The sequence below is a fragment of the Aotus nancymaae genome, unplaced genomic scaffold (assembly GCF_030222135.1).
Source record: "Aotus nancymaae isolate 86718 unplaced genomic scaffold, 86718_ANA_hifiasm-v0.15.2.pri h1tg000040l, whole genome shotgun sequence".
Classification (NCBI taxonomy): Eukaryota; Metazoa; Chordata; class Mammalia; order Primates; family Aotidae; genus Aotus; species Aotus nancymaae.
In genome coordinates, this window is record NW_026988454.1 from 62,101,198 (window position 1) to 62,117,322 (window position 16,125).

General features: G+C 38.5%; 1 protein-coding gene across 1 annotated transcript in view; it reads left to right on the plus strand.

The window, feature by feature from the left end:
- The window catches only part of BVES (blood vessel epicardial substance), a 45,758-nt gene that overhangs the window by 5,630 nt on the left and 24,003 nt on the right, over positions 1–16,125 (plus strand). The window contains exons 3-7 of the mRNA XM_021670513.2: positions 1,969–2,093; positions 5,866–6,053; positions 6,783–6,891; positions 12,896–13,063; positions 13,941–14,082. Coding sequence (XP_021526188.2) covers positions 1,969–2,093; positions 5,866–6,053; positions 6,783–6,891; positions 12,896–13,063; positions 13,941–14,082 — 732 coding nt within the window. The remainder of the gene's footprint in view (positions 1–1,968; positions 2,094–5,865; positions 6,054–6,782; positions 6,892–12,895; positions 13,064–13,940; positions 14,083–16,125) is intronic.

The following is a 16,125-nucleotide window of genomic DNA, read 5'->3' on the forward strand; positions in this document are numbered from 1 at the left end:
CCTAGACAAGTAAAATGACCCATCCAAAATTAAGATGGAGAAAAAATGGCCAAATCAGGACTGTAATTCAGGTCCTCCAGTTTTTCTCCATCCTACCATATGTACTCTGTCTCCCTTAAATTAAAATATTTTAAATTGCTTCACTATTTGCTATGAAATGTTACTTAAAGAATCTTTAAATTTTTACATTTTGGGCTTTATTGAGGTACCTCAAATCATTCTTATGAAATAAAAAATTGCAAGTGAGTAACTTTTAAAGTGGGAGGTTAGCTTTTGTGTGCATGCGTCAGTGATCTATATCTTAATGATGTTTTATTTTAAATTAAATATATACACTGTATTAACTCTCCTACCATAAAATTGTTCAAAAGAAACTGGGGATATTTTATGTAAGGTAAGAGAATTGATAAGAAAACACAGGAAGATTCTCAGAGATGAATGGATAATCACCAAGGGAAAATTCAGATTGCTAAAACATTTTGGTAAAATATGCAGCCTCTCTGCTGGTAGTGACTTACTGTATTAGTTAAAAAGATAAATAAAATAAAATAAAATAAAATATGCAGGCTCACCAGTAATCATGGAAATGCAAAATAAAATATAATACATAATTCCTCACTATCAAATTAGGAGTTTTCACATCTTATAATACAGCCATGCATTATATAATGGAAGTGTTCCCATAAGATTATAGTACCACGTTTACCTTTTCCATATTTAGATATACAAATACTATTGTGTTATAGTTGCCTGCAGTATTCAATATTCAATACAGTAACAAGCTGTACTGTATTGGTTTATACCCTATAGCATAGTAGACTGTGCCATCTGAGTTTATGTAAGTATACTCTATGATGTTCACACAGCAACAAAATCATCTAACAAAACATTTCTCAGAACATATCCCTGTCATTAAGCGACACGTGACTATGCTGACAACTTGATACTGGCGTATCTAACTAGTAGGATTGCAAATTTGTACAAACCTTTTGGGAAACAATTCTTCAATATTGTAAAATTACTATAAAGTTCATTCCCTAGATTCACCTTCGGGTAATCCAGACTAAGTAAACAATCATAAATACAGAAAATTTGTATGTATAAAATTTTCCGCTTGTCAGAAATTATACCCTCAAAATCCTGTCTTTCCAGCAATTGGGGGATGGTTAAATAAATTATGGTTTAATCAGTTGCAGTCATTTAAAACTGTGCTTTCAAAGAGTTTAATGAAATGGGAAAATCACTGCAATTAGTTAAAAAGGAGATTTAAAAATATTATATGTGCTAGGTTTGCCATCAGGTAAAACTGCATGAAAACTATAAGGCAGAATTAAATTATTTGATATTTAATGGCTTTAAGTAGTAGAATTATGGATTTTTCCCCTTTAAAAATATTTTTTGTATTTTGTATTTCTAGTATACTTTTATATAGATTTTATGCAACAAAGCATATATTTGGGTTTTTTTTTGTTACTGGACAAAAAGCAAAATGAAACAATGTGATAATTGGCTTAGATAGTTCTAAAATGTGTTTGATTTTCAGTAATCCCCACATCCATGGATTCGCTTTCTGTGGTCAAATATAGTCTAATAATATTAAATGGAAAATACCAAGAATAAACAGTTTATAAGTTTTAAATTGCAAGGCATTCTAAATAGTGCGATTAAATCTTGTACTGTCCTGCTGTCTCCTGACTGGAATGTGAATCATCCCTTTGTCCAGCTTATCCCCACTATCTGTGTTACCTACCCAGTAATCGCTGAGTAGCTGTCTTGGGTATCAGATCAGTGAGACACAGTGTTTATAGAGTTGTGTACTATCCATGGTTTCAGGCTTCCACTAGGGTCTTGTAAAGTATCACCTTGAAAAAAGGGATGACTACTATATAGAGAGAGGATATCAAATTTATTAAGCTCCCTGCTTAAGCTCTTCTGGACATCTAACATGTTAACTGTGTTCTTCAACAGGATGTACGCTTTATATCGTCTGGGCCACTCTCTACCGATGTGCCTTGGATATAATGATCTGGAACTCTGTGTTCTTGGGTGTCAACGTTTTGCATCTGTCATATCTTTTATACAAGAAGAGACCGGTAATTACTAAAATTAATAAGGAAATGATTTTAAAGCTAAAACTTTGAAAGATGCGTTGTTCAGACTTAAGAGTAAGAATCTACCATATTTAGCCCCTTTAATATCATTTCTCAGAAGATTAGACTTTCTGTTTACATGTGCGTAAAACTGAAACATTTTAGTACCATGAAATTTGTTCTACAAATGAGCTTTTAAAACTTTTAAAATTATTAGCATATGAGAGAATGTGAATAATGTTCTCCTTTTTGAGTCATATTGATTTTTTTAATATTGATATTCAGATGTCACTTGGAAATATCATTTCCCATTTATAAAATTACTAGCAGGCAACTTATGTAAACATTCTAATGATTTACAAATAGTTCATGTTATTTTTTAGTGTAATAACTATTATTTTTTCTAATACCCAAAATATTCATTTAAGGAAGTCAATATATTTGGTGGGTTGCTACCAAAACATCTGTCTTTAACTTTTTCTTTTCAACTCTGATTTATCTTGTTGTATTCCTTGATCATATCAAGAATAAAAATAGAGTAGGAAAACAGCAGGGCTCCTAGAAATCACTCTGTATATATTTACTGACTTTCCTAAGCACAGTAAAGTAAAAGATCCAATGCTTGCTTTAATCTTATGTTTGGGGTCAGATTTGCATGTAGAAAACTATTGGAAAACAAAACTATTGGAAAACAATTCATAGAAAATTATAATTTGAATAATAGATGATGTGTAATAGGCATTCAGCTATACGGTAGCCTTGTCAAACATAGTGACTCAGTCTGTGTTGTTTTACTGTATTAGTCAGTTTTCTCTAGGTTGTGCTATGTAATAAATCTCAGTGATATGTAATAGCAAATGGGCTTTTTTTCTCACTTACCTTGTATCTTGACTCTGGCAGCTGTGTGTCAGCTGTGATTCTGTTCTATGCATCTCATTCGTTTCAGGGTTTATGCTGAAGCAGCAGGTTCTGTTTGGACTGTGCATTCTCATAGCAGAGGGAAAAGTACTAGAGCAAAAGAGAAACACCCAATGTCTCTTAAAACTTTTGCTCAAAAGGGACACATTGTTTCTGCTTACATTTCATTGGCTAAAACAAATGACATGGCCAAGTTTGATACTGTGGGGCATGGGGTGGAATAAGGGGATGTGCAGTCCTCTTACAGAGGTTGGGAACAGCGAATAATTGGGAACAATAATCTAACACAGTTGCTGCTGTACCAACCATGATTGGCACACAGTAGGTACTCAAAAAAACCTTTGATGAGTTGATGCTTTCAAAGAGGATAAGAATTAGGCCAGGTGCGGTGGCTCATGTCTGTAATCCCAACACTGGGAAGCCAAGGTGAATGGATCACCTGAGGTCAGGAGTTTGACACCAGCCTGACCAACATGGCGAAATCCTGTGTCTACTAAAAAATACAAAAAATTAGCTGGCATGGTGGTGCACAGCTGTAGACCCAGCTACATGGGAGGCTGAGGCACGAGAATCGCTTGAACCCAGGAGGCGGAGGTTGCAGTGAGCCGAGATCGTGCCACTGCACTCCAGCCTGAGTGACAGAGCAACATTCTTGTCTCAAAAAAAAAAGAGAGAAAAAGAATTAAGAGGGCTTCATGAGGCCGGGCGCCATGGCTCATGCCTGTAATCCCAGCACTTTGGGAGGCCTAGGCTGGAAGATCACTTGAGATCAGGAGTTCGAGACCAGCCTGTGCAACATAACAAGACTCCATCTCTACAAAAAATTTTAAAATCAGCTGGGTACAGTAGCACACAACTGTAGTCCAAGCTTCTTGGGAGGATCACTGGAACCCAGGAGTTTGAGATTGCAGTGAGCTATGGTCACACCACTTTGCTCCAGCACAGGCAACAGAGTGAAACTCTGTCTCCAAAAAATAAATTCATAAAGAGGGCTTGATCTGAGAGAGTTATAGGATGAGCAGATTATGAATAAATCATACTAAATGGTCATTACTAGAGCTTTGGAGTGGAAGAGGTAGATAATAATAATGATTACATTTTCTGAATGTCAGAACTTGCTAGAACCCCAAAATATAAGGTTCAGAAGTTGCTGATGTGATCATAGCACCAAATAGGTAAATCACTTAGTATCTGTGCTTTTGTTTTTTCTCATACTATAAATTTAGTTTTTTGAAAAATATAAATGCTGGATTTTCCTCAAAATGAAACAGCAGGACAAGTTGGAGTATTTCAAATGCTAGATTGACATCAGGTTGGAGCAGCTGTCATGATCTGGGCCTATAGGCTTCATGTCATGCCTGCCAGAGATACAGTGCAGTATGGTTTTGCATCTACCCAATTAGTGTGACTTCCAGAGACTAATGCTGGGCCCAGAGATGGGGCATGACCTGTGCTTTGGAGAATCTGACAACAAAAATGATTAAGCCATTTTGCTTTTCTCTTCCTCCAGTAGCCAGCCTTATTTGCCAGTGGATTCTCCATTTTACAGAGTTCATTTTAGCTTAGGATGAAACTTCTACACTAAAACTCTTTTATACCCTTTTATTTTCCTTCACTTTGCTTGAGAGTACGTAAATATAAAGCAGTGATTGCAGCTGTGCATGTGTGTTTTTCTATATTGGTGCATTAAGTAATTACATGGAGATAAAATGCTTAAAGTATATGTCATTTTCATAAATTTATTTCCTCATCACTTCCTATTTTGTGTTTGTTTTCTTACTGCCATACTTAAAAGTTAGTCTAATTTTTTTCTGTGTGAAGTAGGTTTCACAGAAAAGGTTTTCTGTTATTTATAGAAGGCACTAAGATTTGGAAGGTGAATGTTGTGACAACATTCAAAACCTAAACAGTTGCATTATAGCTCATAGGAAGAGGTTATGATCCATAGTGCAGATCTTCCCCTTACACAGTGAGTTCAGTTTAACTGCAAATTATTTTTTATTTTTTTTATTTTTTGAGACAGAGTCTTACTCTGTTGCCCAGGCTGGAGTGCAATGGTGCAATCCTAGTTGACTGCAGTCTCAAACTCCTGAGCTCAAGTAATCCTCCCACCTCAGCATCTCGAGTAGCCAGGACTATAGGTGCACTCCACCATGGCTGACTAATTTTTTTTCTTCTTTTTTTTTTTTTTTGTTTTTTCTCTTTTTTTTGAGACAGAGTTCACTCTTATTGCCCAGGCTGGAATGCAATGGTGCGATCTCAGTTCACTGTAACCTGTGCCTCTCAGGTTCAAGCAGTTCTCCTGCCTCAGCCTCCCAAGTAGCTGGGATTACAGGTGCATGCCATCTATATGTGGCTAATTTTTTGTGTTTTTAGTAGAGACAGAGTTTCACCATGTTGGTCAGGCTGGTCTCAAACCTCTTACCTCAGAAGATCCACCTGCCTCGACCTCCCAAAGTGGTGGGATAACGGGTGTGACCACTGAAAGTGCTGGGATTACAGGCATGACCACCACGCCTGGCTTTTTTTCTTTTTAAGTAGAGATAGAGCCTCACTATGTTCCCCAGGCTGGTCTCAAACTCTTGGGTTCACATGATCCTACCACCTCAGCCTCCCAAAGTGCCGAAATTACAGGCATGAACCACCTCGCACAACCTAAATGTACGCTTTTAGCGTCTAAAGTACAAACTTTTACCACCATTTACTTGCTGTGTAAGGTTCTATTGGCCTAAATACAGAAGGTTGATGGTATATATCAAAGATTTGTTTATTCTCAAAACCATATTTAGACCACAGAAGTCAGTATGTTGGGGTTGCTGCTGCATTGGTACAGCACCTAGTCCTTGGTGCATTTCAGGTAAAGATTGAAAAGGAACTCAGTGGCATCTACCGGCGATTGTTTGAACCACTCCGTGTGCCTCCAGATTTGTTCAGAAGATTAACTGGACAGTTTTGCATGATCCAAACCTTGAAAAAGGGCCAGACTTATGCTGCAGAAGATAAAACCTCAGTTGATGACCGTCTGAGTATTCTCTTGAAGGGGAAGTAAGTGTTCTATGGAAATCAAAATTCCTAGTTTACCTTTCATCTTTTCATGGCCTCTGGGAAGGAAATGAATGGAAGGAAATGTTGCCGGTGAATTGAGGAAGCAGTCACAGGGTTTGTTGTTGGTGAAATTTACGCTACAACTATACTTTTCAATGCTGTAGAGCAACATATTAAAGCCAGGTTGAATGTACTGCTCTGAATCTTGATGTCAGGATTTTCAGTTGCAAGATTTTAACCATTTTTGACCTTTTATTAAAAATTAATGAGTCAAAATTGAAGTGGATTTAAATTGGACATTGAAATTCAGAAAGCTTATACATGCATCAGAGTTCATTTGTCTTGAATATCACAGAAATACAACTTCTAGGAATATCAGCCTTCTGGGGAGAGAGCCAGTTTCTGTTGTGCTGGCATTGTTATTAATGGCACCTCTTTCCCTCTCAGAAGTATCCCAGCTTGAGTAACAAATTATATAGTCACTTCCTTTATAAGAGCAATAATAACCACTAGACGACATACGTCTGGCTCAATACCGGACACTGCTTTTTTTCTAACGTTAGTTTTTGAAATACTTGTGCCTAAAGAAGTACTTTTAGTTATGTCCATCATCTGTGGAATTTTAAAAACTTTACTACAAAACAAAATCGTGTAAGATGATAGCAGTTTTAAGGATTATCATGTTATTTGTGAAATAGTGCCTTTATTAACATTAATTTCTGTTATCAGAATGAAGGTCTCCTATCGAGGACATTTTCTGCATAACATTTACCCCTGTGCCTTTATAGATTCTCCTGAATTTAGATCAACTCAGATGCACAAAGGTGAAAAATTCCAGGTAAGTTTTCACATGATTTTTAAGGAGATTGAATTTTTATAATTTTTTCCATACAAAATATCTAATATTTTTGTTAGCAAAAAGGAAAACACGAGTTGTAGATAATTAGTGTTCCTAAGTCATGTAATTGATATTTATTTGGGAAAAACAGAAAACTGGCTTTACCTTAAGGAATTTAGTTAATTCTTACCAAAAAAAAAAATCGAATCACTAAACTCTTTTAGACTTAATGAATATGTTTAAGGACAAAGAAGGAACTTCTTCATAATGGCAGTAATTTGAACGTGGACTACTTAATGTGATTCCTTTTGTGTTAAAACAGATTACTCCATTACGTTGCACTTTGTTCTGATTCTTTCTGTAAGTGTCCAGCCCTCCTATTTTATTCATTCACCTTGTTATTGGAAGGAAATTAACCAAAAAAATAAATAAGTGAGAGGTTTTTTAGTCATAGCCTCTGGATTAATAGCAGTAAGGAAATATCCTGAGAACGGGATTGCTTATGGGCAAGAAGGTAAATCTGTTTAGGTAAGAAATTGAAATGAAGAGGCTGTTACTAACTGATGGAGAAAAAAGTGTTAGTGTTTCTTGAAGACAGAATCTTAGAGTCTCATTTTGAGATGCTATACCATTTGGGATGCCACAAAAGTGGAGATAAAAGAACTTTACAAACATACAGTTTAGTTTATATCATTTACCGTGGTTTCAGCCCAGCCCTGCTCCCACCCTTCCTGAATAACTGGCCTGAGTAATCATGCAACTTGTTAGTTTTGTGCATTTACTAAAAGATTGCATATAGATTCACTTTTATGCAACATTCTTCCCAAGCTGGCTGGGTTTACGATACAGAAGGAGACAGCGAATGCTGTGTCCTGGCTCCTCTGTGTACACTCTCACTTTGTTGTTGTGAGGGTTAGCTTTGCTGTGAGATTTATGTTCTTATTTTATCTTTAATCACCACCATCTACAAACTGGTGCAGGGCCATATCTTTTTTCTCTCCTTCTTTCCTGTGACCTTTTTACAGTTTCTTGTTCCAAAGCCCGACGTTTATCTTTTGTCTGTATTTCTCTGTGTATAGTAGCAGGTGGTTTTGTGTGATAACTATCTCATATAATCCTGAAGAGACTGATATTTGAGGATGGGGTGGGAATTGAACCTCCTTTGTTTCCAGAATCAAGTGGTTCCCAAGAGGCCAGAAATAATAACATACTATCTTTTCCACTGATTATATTTATAATTAAGTAAAAAAAAAAAAAAAGGAATTCCTTTCACTAGCTACAGTTTTCTTTCTTCCTGGGGTCTAGGGATTGGATTTTGGTAGTTGAGAATTATTCCCAATAATTACTGTGAAGATTCCAAAATCGTGACCCAAATTTTGTAGTACTGTAGCTGGATGAAGAAAATGTATTCAGCTTTTCTTAATACCAATCAGCTTTTTTCTGCATAGAGTCTCGTGTGGGATTTCCTGATTGGTCAGTAGATTAAAACTAGCATCATCAAGCCTGTGTCTTGTACAACTGGAGCCATCAAAGTAAGCCCTTGGGAGAGATTGTACTTTGATTGTTTACAAAATGTTCCTGTTGGCAGATCCTCGAGAGTAATAAATAGCTGTTACACATCTGTGTAGGAGTATGTATATTGCTACTTACCTATGCAAGTTCCCAAATGAAAAATGTCACACGCTCCCAGAGCCAACTTCTCGCTGCCTGTGCCGATGGCAGAGGATGCTTGAAATCAGCTGTCAGGCTTCTCCACCCTCACACTTTTTACCTACTAAGCTCGTCTTTCCCTAACTCTGGCCAGTGATAAGTGTTTGATGAGGAGCTACTTCCTTTGATTTTTTCTTTCTTTAAATTGGTTCTGTGGTCAGAGTGCTCGTGAATTGTACAATAGGATGAAAAGAAAGACAGAGAAGGCAAGTGGACTCAATGACTGTCCCTTGAGATTGCACAGCAGGTGTTGCTCAGGTAACTATGTAGTAATTCGTATAGTGATAGAGCTGAGAAAACAGACTCTGAACTTACGGTTTGTTATCCCTAGGTACTTATAGTCATTCTGGTACTTACAGCCCAGAGTTGCTATTTATAACTATTGATAGAATCTTGAGTATTACTATTACAAAAGATAAAAGTAGGCTGGACATGGTGGCTTATGCCTGTAATCCCAGCAGTTTGGGAGGCCGAGGCAGGTGGATCACCTGAGATCAGGTGGGTGAGATCAGCCTGGCCAACATGGTGAAACTTAGTCTCTACTAAAAATACAAAAATTAGCTGGGTGTGGTGGCAGGTGTCTGTAATCCCAGCTACTCAGGAGGCTGGGACAGGAGAAATGCTTGACCCATGAGGCTGAGATTGCGGTGAGCTGAGATCACACCACTGTATTCCAGCCTGGGTGACAGAGTGAGACTGTCTCAGAAAAAAAATAAATAAATAAAAGTGTTTTGTTTGGTTTCTTCTTCTTCTTTATGTAGATGTTTTATGTTGAGTAAGCTTTACTGTTTATAAGCTTTGCTTTTGTATTCTGTCTCGTGCTGCTGCCTTCCCATAGCCAATAGCATGTCCTGGTGTTGCAAAGCCCGAAAATCAAAGTTGTATTGACTTTAAGGGGAGAGGGATGTCTTGCTGGCATATATCATGCTGTTGTAAAAGTTTTAATGGTATTTAAAGAAAACATCATCTCAATATTAAGTAAATATTTTGGTGGAGCTGTGAAGCACTTGCCTCTGCCACTTTTGAATCTCTGTTATTTTAGTGCTTAGGAGAACTTTATAAGCATCAGTTGAATGACCACTTCCAGGACATTTTAGTGTTCTTGTGTATGAAATGCAATATGATGCGTGCAAAAAGTATTAAATTTTTTCCTCATGACAGTCAGCCAGCCCTCTTGCCAGACTGCGGTTTCTGATTCTAGCACGTGAGGCAGAACCCTCAGACACCTTTGTTTCCAGCAGTGGAGCTAGTGTCTTCTCTTGGTGACAGGCTGTAGAATTGGTTTGGAATCTAAAGGGAGGAACTGATCCAGTGCCTTGTGGCCATCATGGCAAACCTGTTTGCAAATGCTTAGTCTAATTCTCAACCCGAAAGATGTCCTTTTATGTCTTCTCTTGCCATATTTACTTTTATTTCTTCAGTAAAATTCTTCACAAGGACTCACATAGCACTACTGAAGTACCTAATGAGAAGTAAATTTATTTTATGGAAACTTCTAAAATACTTATATTGCTTTATCTCATAAAAAATACACTTTGCTTCACTGTCGTGACAGGAAATCATTAAATAAAACTGTCTGTTTGGTAGAAATGAAGCATTAGGTATGAAGTAAAATGACCTCAGTCAGCACTCTAACTGGTGGCCTTTGACTGAATCTGTGTTTTTATGGGCCCGTAAATTACTCATATGTACTAAGTACAGCTTATTATTTGGATACTGTTATTAAATTTATATTCAATAATAATCAGGTTGAAAGTAATTTTTTCTTTTTTTCCTTTTTCTTTTTATTCACCTGGGTGCAGGTGGGCTAAGGCCGAAAAGGGCGTTAGCCAAAGTAATTTTTTAACCATCAATAAAAAGTGAATTTGCTAAGGAAATTACAGTGTCATCATAGAAGTTTCATTGCCTCAGTGGAAACTTGAGGTAATTCACATGGTTGAAGAAAAGTTAACAGCCTTATGTATCATCTAAATATAATTTCTTCATCTCCTAGATGATTTCCATCTCCTCTTTTAATTCCTTCTCCCACTATTTTCCAGAGTCCCGAGTGACATCTTCGCACAATGAAGGGACATCAGTCCTCTCTTTTGCACTTGGGTCTATGGCTGGGCCTTCATCGTCATGAGTACCTCATGCTCACTTTTCTGTTACTACTGCTGTGGAATATTTTTTAGTTGCCTTCCATTTACACACCTAACTCCCACTGTTTGTGGGAATTCCCCAGGGGCGGTTTGCTTATACTCCTCTTCTTGTAAATCTCCCCTTTGTTTTTTTTTTTGCATCCTGTTTCTTTATTAGCAGCTTCCTCCACTGGAGTGTAGGCCTCATGACATGTATTCAGCCGTTCTTTGTATGAGGTGCTCTTGATGGACTGCACAGCCAACTTTGTGGTCACTAGGCAGAAATACTTTCTATGTAATGGTCTTGATGAGTGTTGGACGTATTGGGTAGATTTTGACCTGGTGGAAAAATACATTTGGGCTGAAAGTTAAAAGTGCTCACTCTACCACTAATGGTTTTTTTTTTTTTTTTTTTTTTTTTTTGAGTTGGAGTCTCACTCTGTCACCCAGGCTGGAGTGCAGTGTCACAGTCTTGGCTCACAGCAGCCCCCACCTCCCAGGTTCAAGCAATTGTCCTGCCTCAGCCTCCTCAATAGCTGGGATTACAGGTGCCCACCACTACACCCAGCTAATTTTTTGTATTTTTAGTAGAGATGGGGTTTTACCATGTTGGCCCAGGCTGGTCTTGAGCTCCTAGCCTCAAGTGATCCACCCACCTCAGCCTCCCAAGTAGCTGGGACTATAGGCACATGCCATCATGCCTGACTAATTTTGGTATGTTTTGTAGAGCCACTCTACTACTAATTAATGTGTGTTTGGGAGTAAGTTTTTTGGTTTTCTCATCTGGCATCTGAAAAATGGGGAAGAATATTACTTGTCTTATTTTGAAGGGACTTTTGAGGATCCACTTACATGATAGATATGGAAGCACCTTAAAGTTTAAAAGTACATATACAAAGTGAGTGGCATTATGTGCAACTGTCACCCACTAGTCATTCTCAGCCACTTCCCCCTGTTCTATAGTTGTCAAAACACTGCTACCTGAAATTGTCATGTTTCTTTATTAATTATCAGCCTTCTCCACTAGAATGTAAGCTTCATGGGGCAAGCATCTTGTCCTTCTTGTTCACCATTGTAACCTCATACCTTGAAGAGTATCTAGCTATGTGTTTTGAAAGAATGAATGAGATTTAGTGTTTTATCAAGTCTTAGATGCTGATGCATTTCTTAAAAACAAATACGTTTGGTTTGGGGGATTCCTACTTTTGATATAATAAATAAACACAAGCTTTTTTTCCTAGAGACATTGACCCAGACATTCTTAATTTACTAATGATCAGATTTCAGCTTGCTGAGCTTGGATTTAATGATAGGATTTAAGCCATAATGAAGCTTGCAGGAGTGTTAACTGATGGGAGAGGACTACATGGGAGGAAGGGCTTCCTGGCACTGAGTTGTGAGGTCATAGCACTTCACTCTGGTGAAGGGATTTATTTGAGGGATACTTGAGCTCTGTGTCATATAGTTACAGTACCTTTCTGCTTTCCTATGTACAATACTGAAGGAAAGGGGACATGATTTCTAGTTCTGAGCTAATTTGGGGGTATCTGTGAATATTTCTAATGGGCTACTCTAGATCTAATCCTTGAAATATGACACTTGAGAAACACCTATGACAGAAGGACCCTCACCAGCCATATTCCTCAGCAACAGCGGGGTCCTTGAAGCGTTCTCAATCTTCAGTGTATGTTTTCAGATTTGGATAGGCAGAAGGTCTTTCTTCTACAACTTGCTTCATGAATCTTACCTCAGTTCATCTGCTTGAAGCTGTATTTTTGAACCTCATTGTAATGTACAGGGTATAAAGAAATAGTTCATGTAAGTGATATGTCCAGTGGCATTCCCAGTTAAATACATACTTCAGCGGTGGTATCAATACAGTGGCCATTCTTCTGTCACCAGATCTCACAAAACAAAACAACAATGAAACCTAGAGAATTTGCTTTTATTTAGTCTGGAGATTGCTTTTTTAAAAACATAATTTTGGGGCTAAAAAAACATAATTTTGTACATATAGAAGCTACGTGCATTGTATCTTATTTTAATTTAATTTGACAAATCATTGCTATGATAATGTCCAGTAAATCATTCCTACTTTTGTCTGATAAATCACTGTAGTCATAATTCATATACATAGATGTACTTTATTCTTTGCATGCTTGTTTCTTCGGCAGGTCACCATTATTGCAGATGATAACTGCAGATTTTTATGCTGGTCAAGAGAAAGATTAACATACTTTCTGGAATCAGAACCTTTCTTGTATGAAATCTTTAGGTATCTTATTGGAAAAGACATTACAAATAAGCTCTACTCATTGAATGATCCCACCTTAAATGATAAAGTAAGTGTTTTCTGAGTTTATTTTGTTAAATAAATATGTATATGAGGTATATTTCACTTTATGAAATATGTTTTCCCGAGTTTTTAGTAACTAGCCATATGTTAAATGCACTGAGGACACTTGTAATCTTGAGAGGAGAAAGTATTTTGTAATAATAAGATTTGCTTTTACTTAGGAAGGAGTCTATAACTCTGAGGGACTAGTGTTTGTGGTGATAAGGCACCCTCTTCTTCAAGAGACTTTTAAGGAAGATGGTAAAGGAGTGAGAGGGAGTGGGAGATGGAGTAGGTTAGGGAGGACAGGGCAGCTGGAGGTTTGCAGACAGAGAAAGGCTGACAGACCCCATTGATCAGGAAGCTGGCCTTCAAACCCTGGTGTCTTCCAGTCTTGCTTATCTTCCTGGTCATTCCAGAAGGTGAAAGGAGAGATGTGGAATTTCAGAGCTGCACAGATCTTCAACAATTTTCAATTTGATCTTAATTTCCCCATATCTTTTTAGAAAGAAATTAAAATGATTTCAAGAGAGAATTTTTAAAAACATCGTTTCTGTGATAAGTACTGTTACCCAGTGACAATGCATATATGTGTCCTTTCAAAATCATTTTGTCTGGGCTGTTTACCAGATTAAGCTGGTGATTATTATTTCAATTAATTATTTAGCTTATTATAAATAGACTTGAGTATATTTGATTTTTTATAATACATTTATAGTAATAGGTCATATAAAAATCATAGCTTATGTGTATTGGCCACCTAATATGTATCAGGTACTTTTTTTTTATGCACTAACATATTTCTAGGGAAACTACATGTTGCTTAAATGGAATATATGATTCAACTCCCATAATCTCAGAAAGCTTAAAACTTTGCTTTGTAGAAAGCCAAAAAGCTGGAACATCAGCTCAGCCTCTGCACACAGATCTCCATGCTGGAAATGAGGAACAGTATAGCCAGCTCCAGTGACAGTGACGACGGCTTGCACCAGTTTCTTCGGGGCACCTCCAGCATGTCCTCTCTTCGTAAGTTATCAGACATACCTGATGGATATGTCTGAACATAGACAAATGACAACTTTGATTAGAAAAATAACTTTGCAGGTAACTATTTGGCAACCCAAAAGGTAACAATAAAAACAAATTTTGTGGGATTGATCCAAGATGGCCGCTTAGGAGGAACTCGGGAATGCAGCTCCGAGAGAAAGCACAGAGGGTGAGTGGACGCCGTATTTCCAGACTGATTTTTACTGCCCACAGACCAGGAGATTCACACGCAGAGAAGCCACACAGGTTGCCAGCGCCGCTGGCGCCGCTGGCTTGAACGGCGCAGCCGCTGGGCCGGCACCCTGAGGCAACGGCTCACTGTACAAAGTGAGAGAGTCTGAGTCCCCTATAAGCCAGCAAGGGGAGCTGAAACTGGGAGCCAGGCCAGCGCCACGAATCTCAGAGCCGCGGCTTTAGCCAACGCAGCGGCTCCGGAGGCAGATCAGATAAGACGGTGTCCCCTCTTACCCAGCAAGAAGACCTGAAACACAACTGAAACCGGGACGGTCCAGCTCTGTGGAGGAGGGGCGTTCTCCATAGGCACCCTGCTGTTGATCTACCAAGGCAATCCGCCACTACAGAGACTCCGTCACTACAGGGGCGGGCCAACATAGCGGAAGCAGTTCTAACTACACCCAGAAGTTCACACGGAAGCTGGGTGGAGCCCACAGCAGCTTAGCAAAGCCTCTGCAACCTAAGTGTGACTAGGCTGCCACCTTGTGGGCAGGGAAAACAGCAACCGCACAGGGGAACATCATAAAACCGGAACTCCCTGGGACAGAACACCTGGTGGGAAGAGCAGGGGGTTTATGAGTTCTGCCACAGCAGACTTAAAATTACCAAAATCAGAAAGACAACAACTACAAAGTCAACAGGTGGATAAATCCACAAAGATGGGAAGAAACCAGCGCAAAAAGGATGAAAACACCCAAAACCAGAATACTTCTCCTCCTACAAGGGATCACAACTCCTCACCAGCAAGGGAACAAGACTGGAAGGAGAATGAATGTGATGAAATGACAGAATCAGCTTTCAGAAAGTGGATAATAAGAAACTTCCGTGAGCTAAAAGAACATGTTCTAACCCAATGCAAAGAAACTAAGAACCTTGAAAAAAGATTTGACGAAATGCTAACAAGAATGGACAACTTAGAGAGGAATATGAGCGAATTGATGGAGCTGAAAAACACAACACGAGAACTTCGTGAAGCATGCACAAGTTTCAACAGCCGAATTGACCAAGCAGAAGAAAGGATATCAGAGGTCGAAGATCAACTCAATGAAATAAAACGAGAAGGCAAGATTAGAGAAAACAGGGTAAAAAGGAATGAACAGAGTCAACAAGAAATATGGGACTATGTGAAAAGACCTAATCTACGTTTGATAGGTGTACCTGAATGTGACGAAGAGAATGCATCCAAGCTGGAAAATACTCTTCAGGATATTATCCAGGAAAACTTCCCCAACCTAACAAGGCAGGCCAAGATTCAAGTCCAGGAAATACAGAGAACACCACAAAGATACTCCTCTAGAAGAGCAACCCCAAGACACATAATCATCAGATTCACCAGGGTTGAAATGAAGGAGAAAATACTAAGGGCAGCCAGAGAGAAAGGTCGGGTTACCCACAAAGGGAAGCCCATCAGACTCACTGCAGATCTCTCAGCAGAAACCCTACAGGCCAGAAGAGAGTGGGGGCCGATATTCAACATCCTTAAAGAAAAGAACTTTCAACCCAGAATTTCGTATCCAGCCAAACTAAGCTTCATAAGTGAAGGAAAAATAAAATCCTTTGTGAACAAGCAAGAACTCAGAGAGTTCATCATCACCAGACCAGCTCTACAAGAGCTCCTGAAGGAGGCACTACACATAGAAAAGAACAACCAGTACCAGCCACTCCAAAAACACACGAAAAGGTAAAGAGCATCAACACAATGAAGAATCTGCATCAACCAAAGGGCAAAACAGCCAGCTAGCATCAAAATGACAGGACCAAACTCACACATAACAATATTAACCCTAA